Source organism: Bos indicus x Bos taurus, chromosome 10 (genome assembly GCF_003369695.1).
Source record: "Bos indicus x Bos taurus breed Angus x Brahman F1 hybrid chromosome 10, Bos_hybrid_MaternalHap_v2.0, whole genome shotgun sequence".
NCBI lineage: Eukaryota > Metazoa > Chordata > Mammalia > Artiodactyla > Bovidae > Bos > Bos indicus x Bos taurus.
This window is the reverse complement of record NC_040085.1, coordinates 39,351,971-39,373,079: the sequence shown is the minus strand read 5'-3', so window position 1 is coordinate 39,373,079 and position 21,109 is coordinate 39,351,971. Positions and strand designations below refer to the sequence as shown.

Here is a 21,109-nt window from a genome sequence, read left to right as displayed (position 1 = left end):
AACATTGGGATGTGTGTATCTTTTCAAGCTAATGTTTTCATTTTTTTCAGATGTGTACCCGGGAGTTGAATTGCTGGTTCATATGGTAGTTCTTTTTCTAAGATTTTTTTCATGTGGACCGTTTTTAAAGTCTTTATTGAATTTCTTATAATAGTGCTCTGTTATGTTTTTGGCCACGAGGCATGTGAGCCTTAAGTTTCCTGACCAGGGATTGAACCCATACCCACTGGACTGCTAGGGAGGTCCCTCTGGGAGTTCTATTTATAGTTTTTTTGAGAAACCTCCATATTGTTTTCCACAGTGGCTATACCAATTTACATTCCCACCTACAATGTATTTTTATATAAATGGGGAGTCATGCCTTTTTTTTTTTTTTTGACATGTAGGGTCTTAGTTTCCTGACCAGGAATTGAACCTGGCCCTCCTGCAGTGGAAGTGCAAAGCCTCAACAACAGGACTGCCAGGGAAATCCAGGGGTCATACACTTTGGAACCTATCAAAGTCATATACGTTATTGCATGTAGTTGTAGTTTATTCACTTTGATTGATCCATAGTAGTCCATTGTGATAATAAACCACGATTTATTAGCAATTCTATTGTTGAATATTTGAGCATTTACACTTTTCAGGATGGGCTTCCCAGGTGGCTCAGTGGTAAAAAAAAAAAAAAAAAAAATCCACCTGCCAATGCAGGAGAAGCAGGTTCAATTCCTTGGTTGGACATATTCCCTGGAGAAGGGAATGGCAACCCACTCCAGTATTCTTGTCTGGGAAATCCCATGGACAGAGGAGCCTGGAGGGCTGTAGTCCATAGGGTTGCAAAAGAGTCAGACACGACGTAGTGACTAAACAGCAAACTTTTCAGGGTACCTCTGGCCCACTTTTTAAATATCAGGGCTATGGACATTTTCTGAAATACACTGTTGAGGAAATCTGAAATTTCTTTTTTTTTTTTTTTGGATCAAATCTGTATATTTTATTATATAGTTACACCCAATTGTGTTTTTGCTATATACTTTTAACTTGAGGCGTCAGTAAAACCAGTACATTAGATAAATCCTGAAATTCCACCAGCTATAAGCTATTTAAATATTGCTTATACAAAGTATTTGGGATGGGGGGGAGGTGGACAAAGGCTTATTTACAAAATGGAAGTCAGATGCAGCAAACTTATGATTACCAGAGGATACAGGGGAGAAGGATACATTGGGAGATTGACACTGGCATGTACACACTACTATACATAAAACAGATAAGAGTAGGAAATGGCAACCCACTCCAGTATTCTTGCCTGGAGAATCCCATGGACAGAGGAGACTGGCTGGCTACAGTCCGTGGGTTTGCAGATAGTTGGACACAACTGAAGCAACTTAGCATATAACTAAAAAACTGTATATTACAGGGAACTCTACTCAATACTCTGTAATGGTCTATATGACAAAAGAATGAGTGGATATCTATGTATAACTCATTCACTTTGCTATATACCTGAAACTAACACAACATTGTAAATCAACTACACTCCAATAAAAATATAAAAAAGTCTTAAAGGAAAGCCAGCACTATATAAACAGCATACACTTAAATAAAGATGAATGTTTAACATACAGAGTAATGTTTTTTATTCACTGATAAGCTAAAGGTCCATTTCAAGATGTTTCTTTTGTATGCTTAATAAGTTTTATTAGCAAGCAAAGCCCTGTGAAGGATGGCATCATCTAGTCCTCAGACTCAGATTCATCTTCATCTTGACTAATCTGGAAGTAACGAAGCTCATAAGTCTCCTTGTCAGATGCAACCACACGAAGCCAATCACGAAGATTGTTCTTTTTAAGGTATTTTTTGGTAAGGTACTTCAAATACCTTTTAGAGAACTGCTTCTCAGAAATGACTATGATTTTATTCTTGAAGCGTTCAATGTGAACGACATTCCCAAGATTTACAGTTTTTCCATTCACTTTAACCTTCTCCCACAGAAACTGTTCAAAATTTCCCGAATCAAAAGTTCCATCTTCTACTGGATGAGTAAGATCCAAATTAAACTTCCAGGTTGACTTCTTAGGCTTCTTGTCTTTCTTCGGCACCATCTTGAAGGCTTGCTGCGCCATGAGAGAGAGCTGAAATTTCTTATTTATCAGTTCCCTACTTTAGAAGCTCCATAATAGTGAATATACACCTTTTATTTTAGAAATTTACAGTCCACATATTCTCCAAACCCATTGTTTCAGTTACCTGTAACCTCAGCTGCCTTTTGCTGTATAACAAGCACTCCAACTTAATGGCTTGAAACAACCATTATTTACTTAGCTTTTTCTTTTTTTAATTCTGAGGGTTAGCCATTTAGGCTAGGTTCTGGGCTTCCCTGGTAGCTCAGTTGGTAAAGAATCCACCTGCAATTCAGGAGACCCTGGTTTAACTTCTGGGTCGGCAAGATCTGCTGGAGAAGGGATAGGCTACCCACTCCAGTATTCTTGGGCTTCCCTTGTGGCTAAGTTGGTAAAGATTAGCCTGCAACGTGGGAGACCTGGGTTTGATCCCTGGGTTGGGAAGATCCCCTGGAGAAGGGAAAAGCTACCCACTGCAGTATTCTGGCCTGGAGAATTCCATGGACTGTATAGTCCATGGGGTCACAAGAAGTTGGACAGGACTGAGCGGCTTTCACTTTCACTTTCACTTTCTTTCTTTCTGGTGATCTGGGCCAGACTTGGCTTACCTTGGTTGGGACAACTGGGCCAGCTTCTCCATTGGTTTTATATTTTGTAGCAGGCTGTCTGGGAGTTATTCACTTGGTAGTTATCCCCCTCTCCAAGAGGAAGTGTGAGATGTGTACCAGGCCTCTTGAAAAGTGCCCAGAGAGAGAGTTGGCAGTGCTTTGCTTCCTCAGTTTCTTTTAGCCAAAGGAAATCACAGGGACAACACAGATTAAAGTGGTAAAGAAGCTGAATTCCATCTCTTGATGAGAGAATTGCAAGTGGGTGGGGTTAGGGAGGGAAATAGTTTTTTACTTTTTTTTGTTTTGCAGTCTACTGTAACCACATTTTAGCATTTGTTCTTAGGGAAATAAATCCCAGTGTTCCACCTTGACTGACATCTTTCTTGTTTTTGATATGCATTTGTATAAACTTATTTTCACCTCTGTTTAAAACAGTGTTTGGTGCAATAAGTTGAATTAGGGCTTTCTTGTGTTAGAGTGGTATTTTAATTTTATTTCTTCTCTCCCTGCTTTGCTTTTTTTTTTTTTTTTTCTGTGCTAGCCACCTCATCATTCAAGATACTTAAGAATACCTCTTCAACAAGCCTTTTCTGACTTTGTGTCCCCTACCCTGGCATCTTTCCTTTGAACATCTCATGACAGTATTTAGTAACATAACATTGTATTACATTCAGTTTTCATGTCTTTTTCTGTTATTAGACTCGAAGCGTCTTTCTGCATCTCCAGTATCTGACATGCAAGTTTTTAAAAATGATAGATGAAATCGTGAGAGAGCTGCTAGACTTTTTTATTTATCAGATCTGTCTTCTCTGCTTTTGTTTTGTTTTGGCCTTGCTGCGCGGCATACGGGGATCTTAGTTCCCTGACCAGGAATTGAGCCCAGGCCCTTGGCAGTGAGAGCATGGAATCCTAACCTCTAGACCGCCAGAGAATTCCCTGTCTTCTCCATTTTAGTACAGAATTGTTTGTCCCTATGCTTCTGTTGGGTGTAAATGCTGCTGCTTTGACTGGATGACAGTACTGATATTTAGATTTAGGTTACTAAGAAAGGTCAAATATCATCATCCATATATAAAATACTTGTTGTTACTTATTTTTGTAATACTTGTGTTATTTTGATTAAATGTAATTTTTACTTTCTCCTAAGAAACTTTATTTAGAAAGTATTATTTTATATAAATATGCATTTAATACTTTGGAAGATGAAATAATTCATACATCTAATGACATTTGTCCTTTTTTACTGCTACCAGTTATCTGAACCTCCAGCCATTGGGGGGATTTCCTCACCTTATAAGACCAGTGTCTACTGTAAAATCAAAAAATGCCACGTGCTTAACTCTACTAGCTCTGTTAGCAATAAGGGCTTGAGGCCTGACGCAGGCCTCACCAGCTGAGGACGTCACCCCTGGTGTTTTCAGTCAGCCCCTGATGCCCAGGAGTAGTGGAAGGTTGTTTACAGTGCTGGTGACAGCACCATCCAATATCCAGTTGCATCACTGGTTCACGGGTGGCAGCAGCAGTGTCCTTACCAGACTGATAGTGTGGCGCGATTTTGTAAATGGTTCTGGTTGTATAGCCTCTTCCTGTGCCTACTTGTTTTCTGAGATTTACTCTTCAGACTTTCTGGGAGTTCTGTGAGTCACCCACTTGCATCATTTGCTCAAATCAGCCACAATTAGTTTCTGTGAGCAACCATGAGAGATACAGTAAGTAGGTGAATTTTGAGAGTGGAAACCACAGTATATATCAAAGAAGCTCATCTTACCGAGAGACATAACGCATGAAATAGTAGATCTATGTTAACAGGAAATTGATAGCTTATGTAACACAGATTAGAAGTGATGTAAGGAAAGGAAAGATCAGTGGAAGGGTATGAGGAAACTGATTTATAGAGAAAGTGGGACTCAAATAGTGGGTAGAATTTGGATAGAAAGAAGAAATGTTTAGAGAGTTATAAGTCTTATACCTGTATTGTTAATTATCATCACTGAGAACTTTTGAATTATTGTCACCCCTAATTCAAACTAGGTGAAATGGGGAAGGGGATGTTAGGAATAGGAAAAGAGGGCAGTGATTATGACTATATATTAAGGAAACTAGATAAGTTTTTGCTTTCACTGTTAGCACTTCTCATGACTATATATGAGTGTTACAAGTCTCCCTATGGAAAAATATTTAGACATTTACTTTTTCAGAATTTCTTGTTTTCAAGTTCACTTAAAAGCTATAAATAAAGTTTTTTGAGGACAGGGAGATTTCACTGTTTCTTTCTCTTTCTCTCTTTCTCAAACTTTAAAAAAAAGCTGTTTGATACATGATTTATTTTCGAAGCTTATACTCCCTAAAATTACTTGATAACCAATAATCTGTTCATCAGTTATCCTAAGCCTCAGGGAGCATGTTGGAGCTTTCTCTCTCTTTATTTGGTAAATGTATATAATTTTATTGGAGTATAGTTGATTTACAATGTTCTGTTAGTCTTGGCTGTACAGCATGGTGATTCAGTTATGCATATACATATATGCATTAAAAAAAGGAATTTTTTTTGTTCTTTTTCAGATTATTTTCCCATATAAGTTATTACAGCATATTGAGTAGAGTTCTCTGTGGAACTACTGTATAGATCCTTGTTGGTTATCTATTCTGTTTATAGTTGTGTGTGTATGTTAATCCCTAGCTCCTAATTTATCCCTTCCCCTGATATCCTTCCCCCGACATTTCCTCTTTGGTAACCATAGGTTTGTTTTCAAAATCTGTGAGTCTTTTTTCATTTTGTAAATTAGTTCAATTATATCATTTAAAAAAATTAGGTTCTGCATATGTGTGAAATAATATATTTGACTTTCTCAGTCTGATTTACTTCACTTAATATGAAAATCTCTAGATCCATCCATTTACTACAAATGCCATTATTTCATTCTTTTTTATGGTTGAGTAGTATTCTGTTGTGTATGCATCACATCTTTATCCATTCCTCTGCAGATGGACATTTAGGTTGTTTCTGTGTCTTGGCTGTTATAAATATTGCTGCAATGAACATTGGGGTGCATGTAGCTTTTCAAACTATGTTTTTCTTGGGATATATGCCTAGGAGTGGGTTTGCTGGATAGTGGGTAGTTTTGTTTTTAGTTTTTTAAGGAGCCTCAATGCTGTTCTCCATAATGATTGTACCAATTTACATTCCCACCAGCATTCCCACCAGTGTAGGAGGATTCCCTTTTCTCCACATCCTCTCCAGCATTTATTGTTTATAGACATTTTGATAATGGCTATTCTGATCACTATGAGGAAGCTTACTGTAGTTTTGATTTGCATTTCTCCGATAATTTAGTGATGTTGAACAACTTACTTTTTGGCCATCTATATGTCTTTTCGGGATAAAAGTCTATTTAGATTTTCTGCTCTTTTTTTTTTTGATTTGGTGGTTTGTTTGTTTTTTGACATAGAGCTGCATGAGCTGTTTGTATTCTTTGGAGATTAAGTAAATATTAATGTATTTTATAGTTGACTTTGTCCAGATAAAAGTAAAGATTAATTGAGGCCTGTTCTTCTCCAGCAAACAGATTGCAAATGAGTATCCTTTTTCTTTGCTCCCAGGATTGTTTTGCACTTTATTGTGGCACTGATTTGTTTTATTCTATTGTAATTTTTGTTTTTGTCTGATTCCCTCCCCTCTCTTACCTCCCCCATCCCAGTCTATGAGCTATTTGATAAGGACCAGGACTCTTAGGGCAGTGGCACCCCACTCCAGTACTCTTGCCTGGAAAATCCCATGGGCGGAGGAGCCTGGTAGGCTGCAGTCCATGGGGTCGCGAAGAGTCGGACACGACTGAGCGACTTCACTTTCACTTTTCACTTTCATGCATTGGAGAAGGAAGTGGCAACCCACTCCAGTGTTCTTGCCTGGAGAATCCCAGGGACAGAGGAGCCTGGTGGGCTGCCGTCTCTGGGGTCACACAGAGTCGGACACGACTAAAGTGACGCAGCAGCAGCAGGACTCTTACTCATCTGTGTATCTCCAATGTCTGGCTTGTAATTGGGCTCTATAAAATTTTTTTTAAGATGTAATAAATTATTTCCTCTAAGTGCTCCTTGGAGTTGTGAGAAGAATTAAGATTTTTTTTAGCTCAGAGTTATCATGGACATTAGGATTGTCCAGTTGTTCTGATATGTTTGTTTTATTTTGTTTATACAAAAGCTTTAAGATACCTTGGTCAAATATGATTTGTTTTGGGGTCCTTCTTTTTCAATGATTCTTTCTTTACCTTTTAGAGCATTTTCGGATTTACATAAAAATTGATAATAGTATAGAGTTCTTATATATCCCAGATTCCTTTACTATTAACATCTTCTGTAATAATTTATATGGTATATTTATTGTTCTTATTGAAGCAGTATTAAAACATTGTTATCAACTAATTTTCTTACTTTATTCAGATTTCGTTAGTTTTTGCCAAATGTCCTTTTTCTGTTCCAGGATCCCATCCAGGAGATCACATTGCATATAGTTTTTTATGTCTCCTCCTCTAATTATTCCAGATGTGGAAATTTCTCAGATTTTCCTTGTTTTTCATGACCTTGAAAAATTTGTCAAATTTTATAGAATGCCCCTCAGCTGGTATTTATCTGATATTTTTCCTTAAGATTAGACTGGAGTTACAGATTTGGGAAAGGACCAGAGCGCTAAAGTAACATTTTCATCCCATTACTTCAAAGGTAATACTGTTTACATGATTTATCACTGTTGATGATGACCTTTTTCCCCTAGCTGAGATAGGGTTTGTCAGGTTTTTCCACTGTAAAGTTACTCCCCGTCTCCCCATTTCTGTAGTCTTTTGACCAAAGTCACCCTATATAGCACACATTTGAGTCAAAAGTCCAACTGCTGTCCCTTCTTGAGGACAGAGTAGCTACATAAATTATTTGGAATTTTTCAGCATGAGTTATTCTGTTATGCATTTTTTTCCTTTTCTGTAATGCTTTTTAATGGTGATGGAGGAAGGTGAAAAGGTGCAGGGTGTTCAGTAGAACTTTGTATTTCCTTGCTCCATGGGTCTTGTCCCTAGGTTCTTGTTTCTGTAGGTAAAGTCATGATTCTTCAGTTGAGATTGTGCTCTAAGTGATTCTTTGGTTTAGGTTCTTTTTGTTTCACCTCCTTTTGCTGCCTAGACTGTCTTTGAAAATAGTATTAATAAACCTGTGGAAAACACTGAGAGCTTTGCCTGTGTACCGTGTCCCCCCAAAATATACCTCGGGCTCTGATGGTTTCTGAAGAGCGAGCTTTAGTTTTAAGGAAGGAAGAAGAGGTTTTATGATTACATATAGCCATACTTCACATTGAAAGAAAATATTTGTTATAGTGCTTTAGGAGTCAGAAATCAAGATCTACTGGAGTGAATAAAAGAAGGTATATCTTCACTTTTCCTTAAATGTTTGTATCTGGTATAGGACTGAAATATAACAATAGTAAATATTTCACTAGTATAGTCCATTAGTTTAGGGCCATGGTTTTTAGGGTGTGGGCCCCAGATCAACAATGTCACCATCATATGGAAGCCTGTGAGAAATGCAGATTTCCATTTTCATCCCAGAGCTACCATCTTGGAAGCTCTAGCAGTGAGGCCTTGCAACCTGTCTGTTTTAAGCCCCCTAGCCCTTAAAGATTCTGATACCCTGTGAGGTTTGAGTATCTGTCTGGTTTATTGAGTGTGAATGGTAGCCTAAAGAGCAGTTCTTAGGGTAGACTGGCTGTGTGTAGCATTTGCTTTTCCTACAGGGCTATGAAAAATCTTTCTTCTTTTAATCAGAATGTCTGATATCTGAGATGTTAGTTTATATTTACTTCCCTTAAGATCATATTTACTAAACTGCTATATCTCTAACAGTGGTTGGCAGACCACAGACTACAGGCCAAATCAGAGACACTGCCTGTTTTTGTAGCCTGAGCTAAGAATGGTTTTAACTTTTTTTTTTAAAACGGCTTTATTGACATATAATTCACATAACATAAACTTCAGCCATTTAGAACATTCAATTAAATGATTTTAATATATTCACAGAATAGTTTACCACTATCTAATTTTATCTGATCTGATCACCCCCTAAAAGAAGCATAGTACCCTTTAGCATTCAGACCCATTTTGCCAACCCTCACCCTACCCTAGCCACTAACCCAAGGTAACCACTAATCTTTCTGTCTGTATATATTTACCTATTTTGGACATTTCATATAAATGAAATTATACAGTAAATATGTGATATTCTGGGACTAGCCTTTTCCGCTTAGCATAATGTTTTCAAAGGTCATTCACATTATAGTCTCAAAACTTTCTTCTTCCTATTGCTAAATAGTATTCCATTGTGTGGGTATATCCCATCTTATTTATCTATTCATCAGTTAATAGACATTTGGGTTGATTTTTACATTTTTAAATGGTGAAAAAAATAAAAAATATTTTGTGATGTGAAAATTATAGGAAATTCAAATTCAGATTGTCCATAAATAATATTTTATTGATACACAGCCATACCTACCCCTTTGATGTATCATCTATGGCTGTTTTCATGCTACAGTGGGAGAATTGAATAGTGACAGACTGTACAGTCTTCAAAGCTTAGAATATTTACTCTTTGGCCCATTGGAGAATAGGTTTGTAAACAGTATTTCTCAACCTTTTTCTTCATGATTGTTTCCTAAGGAGCCTTTTTTGATACTTTTTTCCCTACTTGCCTTCCTCTCCATGATATTTTAATACCAGAGATTGCTATCTCTTTGTATATTGATGCCTTGGTGGAACACAGACTGTTACAATAATATCTTTTGTTTTTGTTTTTGTTTTGTCTCCTCAGGGATGATATCACCCTAATTGAGAGTGGTACTCTAGAGCAGTGTTCTGGTTAGGTTAATATTCCTTTGTTACAGTAGGAGGTGAAAATTTTTTTCAGATCGGTTATATTTCTCTCAGAAATGTTTCTAATGTTGAGGTATTTAAGCATTATGTTATGATCTACTGTTAGATCTCTAAGCTATGTGTCAACATAGAACACAAGATATTACCATATTGACATTTCTAAATTTTGGAAAATTTTGATGATTCTTCATCAAAATACTGCTTTTGATATTTATATCAAAACAAAGGCTTTTGCTTTAGTTCATATTAATAGGTTGGTTTATTAGATTATCAGTGTTTATTAGTAAATTTGACTATAGGCAGAGGCTGGAGAGTTTAATTTTTTTTAGTTTTGTCTGTAAAGAGAAGATTTTTATTACCAGTTGGTTTGTGGTGTTAGCTCTCTGCATTTCTCCTAGGCCTTATAATTCATTACAGAAAAATTATTTTATCTTCCCCCATCCTCATCTTTTCTTCCCTAGAGTGTATGTTCTTGGAGAGGTAGGAATATGCAGGGCTTTATGCAGATTTGAAGGCAGGAGAGAAGGCTGGTCAAAATAGGAGATTCTGTTTACAATTTACTTTGTAAATTGGAGCAGTCACTGTGGAGAACAGACTTGCCATATGATGCTGCAATACCAGTCCTGGGCATATATCCAGACAAAACTCTTAATTTGAAAAGAGATGTGGACTCCAGTGTTCATAGCAGCACTATTTATAATAATCATAATGTGGAAGTAACCTAAATGTCCATTGACTAATGAATAGATAAAGATGTGGAATATTACTCAGCCATAAAAAGGAAAGAAATAATGCCGTTTGCAGCAATATGGATGGACCTAGAAATTATCATATTAAGTGAAGTATGTCAGATAGAGAAAGACAAATATCATATGATAGCACTTATATGGAATCTGTATCACATATGGAATCTAAAAAAATGAAACAAGTGAACTTATTTACAAAACAAAGACTCATAGAAAATAAATCTGGTTACCAAAGAAAAGACAGGGGAAGGGATAAAGTAGGAGTCTGGGATTAACAGCTATACACTAGTCTATATCAAAATAGATAAACAACAAAGACCTATTGTATAGTACAGGGGACTATATTAAATGTCTTAAAGTAATATAACAAACAAGCTGTAATGGAAAAGAATCTGAAAAAAGAATAGGGGCGTGTGTGTGTGGCTGAATCACTTTTCTGTATACCTGAAACTAACAGAACATTGTAAATTAACTATGGTTCAGTTTTTTTAAATGTTTTTTAAAAAAGATTCTAATTTAAAGCAATCTAACACTGATGCTAACTACCTCTTTTTGTCAATATTTGATGGCTTTGTGTTTAGTAATCTAGAATAGGCCATTAATCTGTATGGAGACAGATGTTTGTTAAATATAGATTTAAAAAACTCAAGTCTAGCAGCGAAACAAAATCCAGTTTTTTCTCCTTCCTATTTTTTATCAAATAGGATATATGGAAAAGTAGAAAAGAGCTGCATTTCTTTGGAAGGAGAATACTTGGTGGATTGGAATACTGTAAATGCATTACACTGGGATGATAACTGATTTCATGGAAAGGGAATTGTTGTCCAGATGGAATCTCTTCTCTTTGCCCTAGCCTTTTGGGTCCTGCTATTTAGTGAACTGTGACTTTTTTTCTCATCAGTTTATTTCTTCTCTTTAGATTGTTTCTCTCCTGAGAAAGGTGAGCCCAGAACTTATTCCCCAGTATATATTTTCTATGCTATATGAGACTAGGGAAGCTTAATAGTGGTCTAAAGCTATCCTTTCTCAGACTTTGAACTTGCCTTGCATTATTTATAGGTCTCTTGGGCAAAATTTGAAATATAATTTTTGCCAGAATTCACTGGAATTGTTTTACACGTAGTTTTTTTGAGAAATGGATGAAGAAATGATAACCTATTTCAGGCTCTTACATCTATGAGAATGTTATTCCTAACTTAATGTTCCTCTCTGTTATTTTTCACATCATTAATGGAATGTCAGCCCTGTAATTCTGAATAGAATTTAAATATTGTCACTTTTCAAGGTTCCATGTACTATAGTCTAGTACTCATTATATTTTAATCAACATATCTAAAACATATCTTTCTACTTAAACTTGATTGTCTAGTAGTATTCTATATCTTGGTGATGCTTAATGCATATCCATTCAGTTGTTGAATCTGAAAAAGTAAATTGTCCTAGATTGTCTCCTTTTCACTTATCCAGAGTCAGAAGTCCTGTGAATGACTCCACTTGAAAATATCCTCTCTTTTCCTCTAAGACCTACAGTCCTTCAGAATCCCATCTCTGATTTTTCCTCTATTTCAGACATACCAAAATACTTGCATTTCCCTAGACATGCCATGGGGTTTATACCTCCTATTGTTTTATACAGTCGTGCCTTTGTATATAATTTTTTTCTCTGCCTAGAATACTTTTCTCTTCCATTTTTGATCAAATAACTTCTGAGTCTGCTTCACAAATCAGTGGAAGTTTTACTCTGGAGGGTTTTTTCCAAGACCTCATATTTATTTGTGTTATAGCATTTATCACACCATATTATAAGATCTAATTCTCTTTTCCACCGAGACTGTAAGTTTGTTTGAGGGCAGGTATTGTATTATCTTTATCTTAGGCTTCATATTATTTAACACAGCATCTGCTTCCAAGTAGCTACTCCATAAATGTTCATTGACTGAATTCAGTCATTGCTCAATGACTGAATGTCATTCATGTTAAAAAGAAAAAAATTTCAATGAAGCAGACAGGTTTTCAACTTGAGCTTTGAGCCCATTTAAGTAATATTAATTAGACCCAAAGTCCAATGAAATCAAAGAATTTGAAAGCACTTTGGGGCCTGCTGAAATATAATTTGGTGCGCTCTATACGTTTACTGATTTCTGGTATCCAGATTCATGCAGAATGTGATTAAAGTAAATTTTAGACAAATGGTGTTGAAAGTTCTCTTTTCAGGCTGATTTTCATTCCTTTGTATTGAAACAGCAGGCAGCGTTCTCTTTTGGTTATAATGAAGGCGTGGTTTCTTCTACTGCATCATCTGAAACCCCTTTACAAGGCCATGGGTCACTGTCATACTTTGCTCAGTTTTCTCAACAGCAATGTCAGGACTAATCCCCTCTCATAAATCCTCTAAGCTGTCAGCAAACAAACCCCTTCTTACCAGTCTCACACGAAAGCCATGAGCTAGGAATACAGAGCAGGTACATGATTTATTTAAGGGCAGTTGTTTTTCCGTTTCCAGATTGCCAGTCAGTGCTTCTTTCTCTGCTGTTGGCCCATCGAGTTGTAGGTGTTGTGCTGGGTATCTCAGGGTGGTGCCTAAGTGTTGAACACTTGCAGAAAGCTATGATTTCCCTATTATGAGAGACCTCTGTACCTGTGGTTTCTGCCACTCTGATTAGCAGGTAAAAGAGATTAAGACTGGCTGTTTTCAGGATTAAGTGAGACTAGAAATCCACTTCTTTCTTAAAGCCTTTGCGTCATTCCTAGAGGTACTTTCAGCTGATTCTTTTGCAACCAAAGCTGCCTGATAAAAGGGGAAAGGACTGGTATGGTGAGAAGAGGATCCAGATAATCAGGACTTTTTAAAATTGTTTGTTGAGGTATAATATCCGTACAATAAAAATCATATATTTTAGTTATACAGACAGATGATTTTTGACAAATGATTCCATCTGTTTAACCATCACCCAAGCCAAGTTGTAGACCATTTTAATTTTTTCAGAAAGTTCCTTTGTTTCCCTTTGTAATCGGCCCCCTCCCCACAACCAAGCACTAATCTGATTTCTATTTCTATAGATTAGTTTTGCCTGTAAGGAACCATATAGAATTTATTCTTGTGTGTTCAGCTTCTTCCTCTCAGAATGACATCTTTGAAACTTGTTCTTGTTGTTGCATGTATTAGCAGTTTCTTTCTTCTTATTGTCTTATTGTTGAGTATTATTTCATTGTATGGATATACCAAAATTTGTTTTTTCACTAACTGAAGAAATTTGAGTTATTTCTAGCATTGAGCTTTTATAATTATATAAAGTTGTGAATTGCTTTTTATGGGTTTCATTTTTCTTGGATAAATACCTAAAAATGGAATTAACTGGGTCATATGGTAAGTGTAATTTAACTTTATAACAAACAGGCAAACGATTAAGTGGCACCATTTTATACTGTGGCCAGCAATGTGTGAGAGTACTAGTTCTTGCATATCTTTACTAAAACTTGGTATCTCTCTTTTCATTGTAGCATTCTAGTGGATATGAAGTAGTATTTCATTGTGATTTTAATGTTTGATGCTGTTCTAAATGGTATGTTTTTAATTTCATTTTTCATTTATTTGTTGCTAGTACACAGAAATGCAAGTAATTTTTGTATATGACCCTATATCAGAGTCATTTAAGTCTTCTAGCAGTTTTTTCTTTTTGTGTGTGTATTTTTGTTTTTAGATTTCCTACATAGACAATCATAGTATTACTATTACATTTACCTTATTTAACTTTAGGCAGTAAGATGAGATCAACATAATCTGGATTTTGGACTTGTTTAATTTTCTGGATATTTGAAAATCTTATCTTTTTAGGCCTTTGCAAGCATTTTAGGATGATAATTGAAGTGTGAACCATGAATGTGAAGTGGATAAATAGAGTTGCTGTAATAATGATACGTAGAGTTGGCAAGGCAGATAGTAAAGAAGGCTCTTTTGCTTTTGAAAATTTAGAAGAAAGGCCCTGTGTTCTAAAGAACAATGGAATTTGACTCTGGCCCAAAAGAAGCACTTCCTAAAACCAGGTTACATCAGTTGATATTGGCAGTTCCTCTGGCCATGTGTAAAGCTGTTTACCAATACATTCATTGGACAAATATTAATATTTAGTGAGTGAGTGCCCACCTGGTACTAGGTACTGTTTTGGTACTTGGGATACACTAGAGAACAAAATAGTTAAAAAAAAAAAAAGAAAAAACCTGTTTTGACTACTTTCTTGTTGGAGAAATACACAGTAAAATATTAAGCATGAAAATCTGCCTCTTGGTCTATTTAGAGTGAACAGGGCTTTGGAGAAAAGAGAGGTAGAGAAAGGGAGTAGGGGTAATATAGGAAGTATGTTGTTTTTAGGACCTGTATAGACTACTTGATTAAAACTGGAAAGTTGTCAGATTGATCCCCAAAACCAAGTACTAGGAGAAATATTAGTTTAGAATTAATTATTCAGTCAATAATGATCCTTTGATGAGGATAATCTCAAATTTAGATACATATTCCTTTTGTTTTCGTCTCCAACCTAATTGTATTATTTGCAAAGAGTTTTTAGAAATGGTTCCAAGCAACCTGCACTAATCCCTTGTCACAAAACATCCATTTTCACAGGAAAAGATTTGAATTTTTTCAGCATCTACAAACACAAAATAGGAAACAAAGGTCATAGTATTACACAGTTGCATAGTTGTTTGTTTTACCCTGTTGCTTAGAAATGATCACTATTATGTTTGAGATCAGTGAAGAAAAGGAAATAGAAAAGGTGCTACTTTTGAGGAATTCTACTTGTGGACATTGTAAAACATCAGATTCCATAAAAACAGAGCTTTATCAGATGGCTATTAAGCCTTGCTTTTCATTATAGATTGATGAATCAATAGATGTTAGTAAGTGTTCCCAGTTAATAGTACTGGTTAGAATCCCTGAAGAGAAATTTCTAGAACATTGTTTGTTCTCTGCACATCTGTGAAAACTAACTACTTGAACTACTCAAAATTGTAAATGAAACCTAATGACAAAATAAGATATAATGCATATCTTCCCTCAGTTTGTGTAAATGGTAGTGCTGCATTACATCAGGAGTTCACCTAGAAACCTTGAATACAAGCGCACAAATTGTTCTATCCAATTTTGCATTGGAGAAACAGTTTCGCCTGTAGATCTGACTTCCATATTAAATTATGTTTTCAAAATGGTGAATCTAATAACTATAACAAGCACTTAAAACTGGCACTCACTGAGTGCTAGGACTGTTGCTAGAAGTTCACGTATATTTACTAATTTAATCGCCACAACAGATTAATGATATAAGTACTATTGATATTAATGCTATCCCCTCTGTAGCTGAGAAATAAGACACAGAGCTGTTAGGTAATTTGCCCAGAGTCACATAGCTAGGAAGTGGCAGAGCCAAGATTCAAAGCCAGGTAATCTAGATCCAAAGTCTATACTCGGTGTTTTTGGTTTTGTTTTTTAATTAAAAAAACATTGTAATAAGTCATCCCTAACATAAAATTAAACCATTTTTTAGTGTACAAATCAGTCGTGTTAAATGCATTTTTTTGTGCATCCAATCTCCAAGAACTCTCTTCACCTTGCAAAACTATGTCCATTAAATAACTCCAAATTTTTCTCTTCCACTGCCCATGGCAACTACCATTCTGCTTTCTGTTTCTATGAATTTCAGTACGTCATATAAGTGAAATCACATTTTTTTGTAACTGAGAACTTTTTTTTCATATCATAATGTCCTCAAGGTTCATCCATGTTATAGTGTGTGTCAGAATTTACTTCCTTTTTAAGACTGAATAATATTTCATCATATATATATATATCATATTTTGTTTATACATTAATCTTTTAATGGACACTTGGATTACTTCCATCTTTTGGCTGCTGTGAATAGTGCTGCTATGATCATATGTATGTGCAAATATTAGCCTGAGTCCCTGCTTTAAATTCTTTGGAATAAATGCCCAAAAGTGGAATTACTGACTCATGTTGTAATTCTGCTTAATTTTTTGAGAATTTCTATATTGTTTTCTATGATGGCTGTATCATTTTTTATATTCATACTAACAGTGCACAAGGGTTCTGGTTTCTCTACATCTTCACCAACATTTGTTACTGGTTTTTGTTCGTTAATAACTGTCCTAATATGTAAAGTGATATCTCATTTTGTTTTGTGTTTCCCTAATGACTAATAATGTTGAGCATCTTTTCATGTCCTTTTTGTGCATTCATATATGTAATTTGGAGAAATAATTATTCAAATCTTTTGCCCATTTTTTAATTGGGTTGAATTTTTTTGTTGTCATTGAGTTGTAGGAGTTCTTTATATATTTTGGATATTAATCCCTTACTAGATCTATGGTCTGCAAATATTTTCTCCCATTCACCTCTTGATACATGGAAGTTTTAAAATTTTGATGAAGTCCAATTTATTTTCTCTGTTGCCTGTGCTTTTGGTGTCCTAGTGAAGAAATCATTGCTAAATCTAGTATCCCCTATGTTTTTGTCAAAGCGTTTCATAGTTTTAGTTCTTACGTTTCAGTGTTTGATAATTCTGAGCTAATTTTTACATATGGTATAAAGTAAATGTCCAGTATTTATCCTATGGCTTAATTTCTGGCCCACTGTTTTTACTTCTAGGGGTACTTAACCCTCAATTTAAAGAGTTGACATAGAGACTACTGCTACTGCTAAGTCGCTTCAGTCGTGTCCGACTCTCTGCGACCCCATGGACTTCAGCCTACCAGGCTCCTCCGTCCATGGGATTTTCCAGGCAAGAACACTGGAGTGGGTCGCCATTTCCTTCTCCAGTGCATGAAAGTGAAAAGTGAAAGTGAAGTCGCTCAGTCGTGTCCGACTCTTAGCGACCCCATGGACTGCAGCCTACCAGGCTCCTCTGTCCATGGGATTTTCCAGGCAAGAGCACTGGAGTGGGGTGCCATTGATATAGAGAAGTGGGTGGTAAAAAAGCGGCAGTGGTAAAAAAGTGTGGATTACTCACTTAGAAACTTTAGTAGTTAGGACGAAAAGAAAAGGAATGCTTTTTTTTTTACAGAGAGATTACGTTTTTTAATAACATACTCGTTGAAAAAAACTGGAGAGCTCAAGAAAGTATTAAGAAAAAGGGTAAACATTTTGGTTAACAATAATATGTAATGTTTATAGATACATATGTGTATGTGTGTGTGTATAAAATAAGTGCTTAAAGTCTATGCTTGGCAATGATAACCCCTGAATTCTTGATGGTGATTTTACCTGGGGTATGGACAGATGAAGGGGAACAGGATGAGGGAAGTGTACATGTATAATGTTTTAATTTTTTTTTAAAAAGGGACTAATAAGACCTAATATTAACATTCAAAAAAACTTATTGATGGGTACAAGGTATTTATGTTTATTCTTACCTGTTTGAAATATTTTAAAAATAACGTAAATAAAAGAATAAAGCCTAGATAGTTTAGTCACATCAAGGGAAGATTAGGTCTTCCTTTAACATAGGAAGGGGCAGAGAAAATAGAAAGGAACTTTGAACTGAAAAGAATAGAAATTTAAAAGAGGTCATACAAATCTGTCATACAGGGTATACAAATCTGAGTCTCAGTGGCAGAGTCATTTGCTGAGGGTAAGGTGGGATTAACTGAACGGTTTGGGGAGTTCCAGGTTGGTTGGGAAAGTTTGACAGATTCAGGGTAAGGAGTCATGGAGGAAGAAATAAGTTGTTTGCTGCATGGTGTTGAAGGGCTTCTGAAGAATGGTTATCAGAAATTTGTTTTTGGGTGAGATAAACGATTAGGTAGATTTACTAACATTGCTCCATAGCCCAAGAGAAAAATGAATGAAAACAAAACAAAAGCAAAAAATTGAGTGATATAATTGGATTAAGGTTGTATAAGGAATAATTGGGCTATAAGGAAAAGAAGTCCACTCTAACAAAAGTCTGTGGGAGAGTTGCTGTAAGGCTTCAGGAGACAATCATAAGGGCACCCAAAGGCAAAAGTACAGCTAGATACCTTCTGAGTACACTTCTATCCGCATCTCTTCTTCTGTCCTCTTTCTTGACTGGCCTGCTCTACCCATGGCTCTGTATGACTGACATAGCACTTACTTTGCTCAAGGCCCCACCCTTCTCATGAATTGAAGATTTGACTCATTAGTGGGTTGTGAAAGCATGTTGGTTACAGTCAGCATTTTTTTAAAAAAAGAAATTCAGTACAGTTAGTAAGGTTATGTGTGTGAATGCATACTTATTGCAACATAAAATTAATTTATCCCACTTACTGAGTGCCTACTTTGTGCCACATAGGGATACATTAGTAAATAACCCCAACTCCCTGCCCTTTGCTTCTTCCTGTCCAAAAAAACCTTTTTTAGGCAGAGAAGGCAGAGTTTAGTTGCGCCATGGGAAGACAAGGGAGTCAGTGCAAGGGATAGGGGTTGAATGATTTGAGGATACCTGCATGAATTATATGCTATATACATCTTGCACTGTGTAGGAAACAGAGGTTATCTGCCACTGGGGTAATCTCCACGCCTGAGGTTCAGATGTACAGAGCCTGCCTAAGACTGAAACTGGAGGAAGAGTGGTCTGTTCCCACCATTATCCTTACACCAAATAACAGGCTGCAGCAGTCTTGGGCAAGAACACAGAGAGATACCTTGTCTGTGGCACAGGTATACAAGACCACCTGAAAACGGGATGGCGCAAGAATTCTGAGAAAAATTCTCCAGCACTCTATTCCTTGCACTCAAACACAAGGTAAATTGCCAGTTCACCACTGGGAGAACTTGAAGCCTAGGATGTACTAAAGCTGCTGCTGCTGCTAAGTCGCTTCAGTCGTGTCCGACTCTGTGCGACCCCATAGAGGGCAGCCCACCAGGCTCCCCGTCCCTGGGATTCTCCAGGCAAGAACACTGGAGTGGGTGTACTAAAGCTAATTAACCAATAATAAAACCCAAATCTAGCTCACTTACTCACTAGATTGATTCACATCCCCACCTTAATGGCCTGATAGAAATAGATGTGCTTATTTCTAAGCAAAATGTTGTTTTTCTGTACTATTCTTTTAGGTACAGTACTAGTTCAATAAGACATTAAAAGCTTCATAAAAAGGCAAGAAAGGCAGTGCAAACATAGCCAGACCTAGAAGTTATCCAGATGTTGAGACTATGACATATTGATTTAAAGAACTGGTAAAGAATCTGGAGGAAAAATTCCTACCTTTATGGAATTATAATCTGGTGAACAGAGACAGACAATAAGCAAAATAAATATGTGGTGTGTTAGATGGTGATGAATGCTGTGGGGAAAAATAAAGCAGAGAGAGGAAGTGGGGAGGATTTGTGAAGGAAAAGAGCAGACAAGATGACAGTTGATAAATGACCTAAAGGAGGTAAGGAATCAAGCTTACGAGGATATCTGGAGGGAAAATGTCCTTGGAGGATTAAAAATAGCAAGTACAAAGGTACTGAGGTGAGAGGTTGCCTGCATATTCAGGGAACAACAAAGGGGTCATTGTGACTTAGATCTAAGAGAAGTGAGGAGGTAAGTAGTAGGAGATAAAGTCAGGGAAATAAGTGGTTGGGGTGGAGTACATTACAAATATTTAGGTTCTACTCTTGAGAGTGGAAGCTATTTTAATAACTTTGTTCCAACTAACATACTGTAAATTATGCATATTTAATATGTAGTCCTGGATAAGGAAATGGCAACCCACTCTAGTGTTCTAACCTGGAGAATCCTATTGACAGGGGAGCGTGACGTGCTACAGTCCATGGGGTCACAAAGAGCTGGACATGACTGAGTGACTAATACTTTTACTTTCAGTGTGTATAGTGATATTCTTTGATATACACACATATATATCTGTGAGAGATACATATATATATATATACATACACACACACATATATGAAACAGTTAAGATAATGAAGATAAACATCAGCCAAAAAAACTTCCTGGTGCCCTTTTGTAATCTTTTCCTCCCAGCCTGTTCTTTGCTCTTCATCTCTTTCTGCTCTTACCAGGCAACCATGGACCTACCAATAGTATACATTAGTTTGCATTTTCTAGAATTTTATTTAAATGGAATGTATTCTCTTTCGGGGGTGGGGTCTAGCTTCTGTCAGAATTAATAATTTGAAATGGCATTTATATACAGTTTATTCCTTTTTATTCCAAAATAATATTCCATTGTATAAAATGTATACCATGATTTATTTATCCAGCTTGTTACTGGACATTTATGTGAGTTGTTTTCAGATTTAGGCTGTTACAAATTAAGCAACCCTGAACAAGTACAAGTCTTTGTATGGAGAGATGCTTCTGTTTCTCTTGAGTAAGTTGTTAGGGTTAGAATGGCTGGGTTACTTTGTAGTATATGTTTAATTCTTTAAGTAACTACCAAATCAGTTTGCCAGGTGGTTATACAATATTACATTCCTACCAGCAGTCTGAGAGTTTCAGTTGCTCCATAACATTGCTAACACTTAGTTTGGTTTGGGTTTTTTTTTCGGCCGGGGGGCAGGGGGGTGCTTTTTGTTTTTTGTTTGTTTGCTTGGTATTTGGTTATGTATTTATTTATTTATTTACTATCTATATATCTTCTCTAGTGAAATGTTCTCTTAAAAATCTATTGCTTATTTTTTAATTTTTTTCAACTCAGTTTTGAGAGTTGTTGATGTATTCTGGATACAAGTTCTCTATCATGTATCTGAT

The 21,109-nt window shown here is 36.2% G+C and overlaps 2 protein-coding genes across 4 annotated transcripts in view; one reads left to right on the top strand and one right to left on the bottom strand.

Moving 5' to 3' along the window:
• ZNF609 (zinc finger protein 609) overlaps positions 1 to 21,109 on the top strand; it is a 202,433-nt gene that overhangs the window by 59,399 nt on the left and 121,925 nt on the right. The window lies entirely within an intron of this gene.
• Positions 1,599 to 2,123, bottom strand: LOC113900220 (60S ribosomal protein L22-like 1). Its single transcript, XM_027553763.1, has one exon. The coding sequence runs from the start codon at positions 2,106 to 2,108 to the stop codon at positions 1,719 to 1,721; it is 390 nt and encodes a 129-aa protein (XP_027409564.1). The 5' UTR covers positions 2,109 to 2,123; the 3' UTR covers positions 1,599 to 1,718.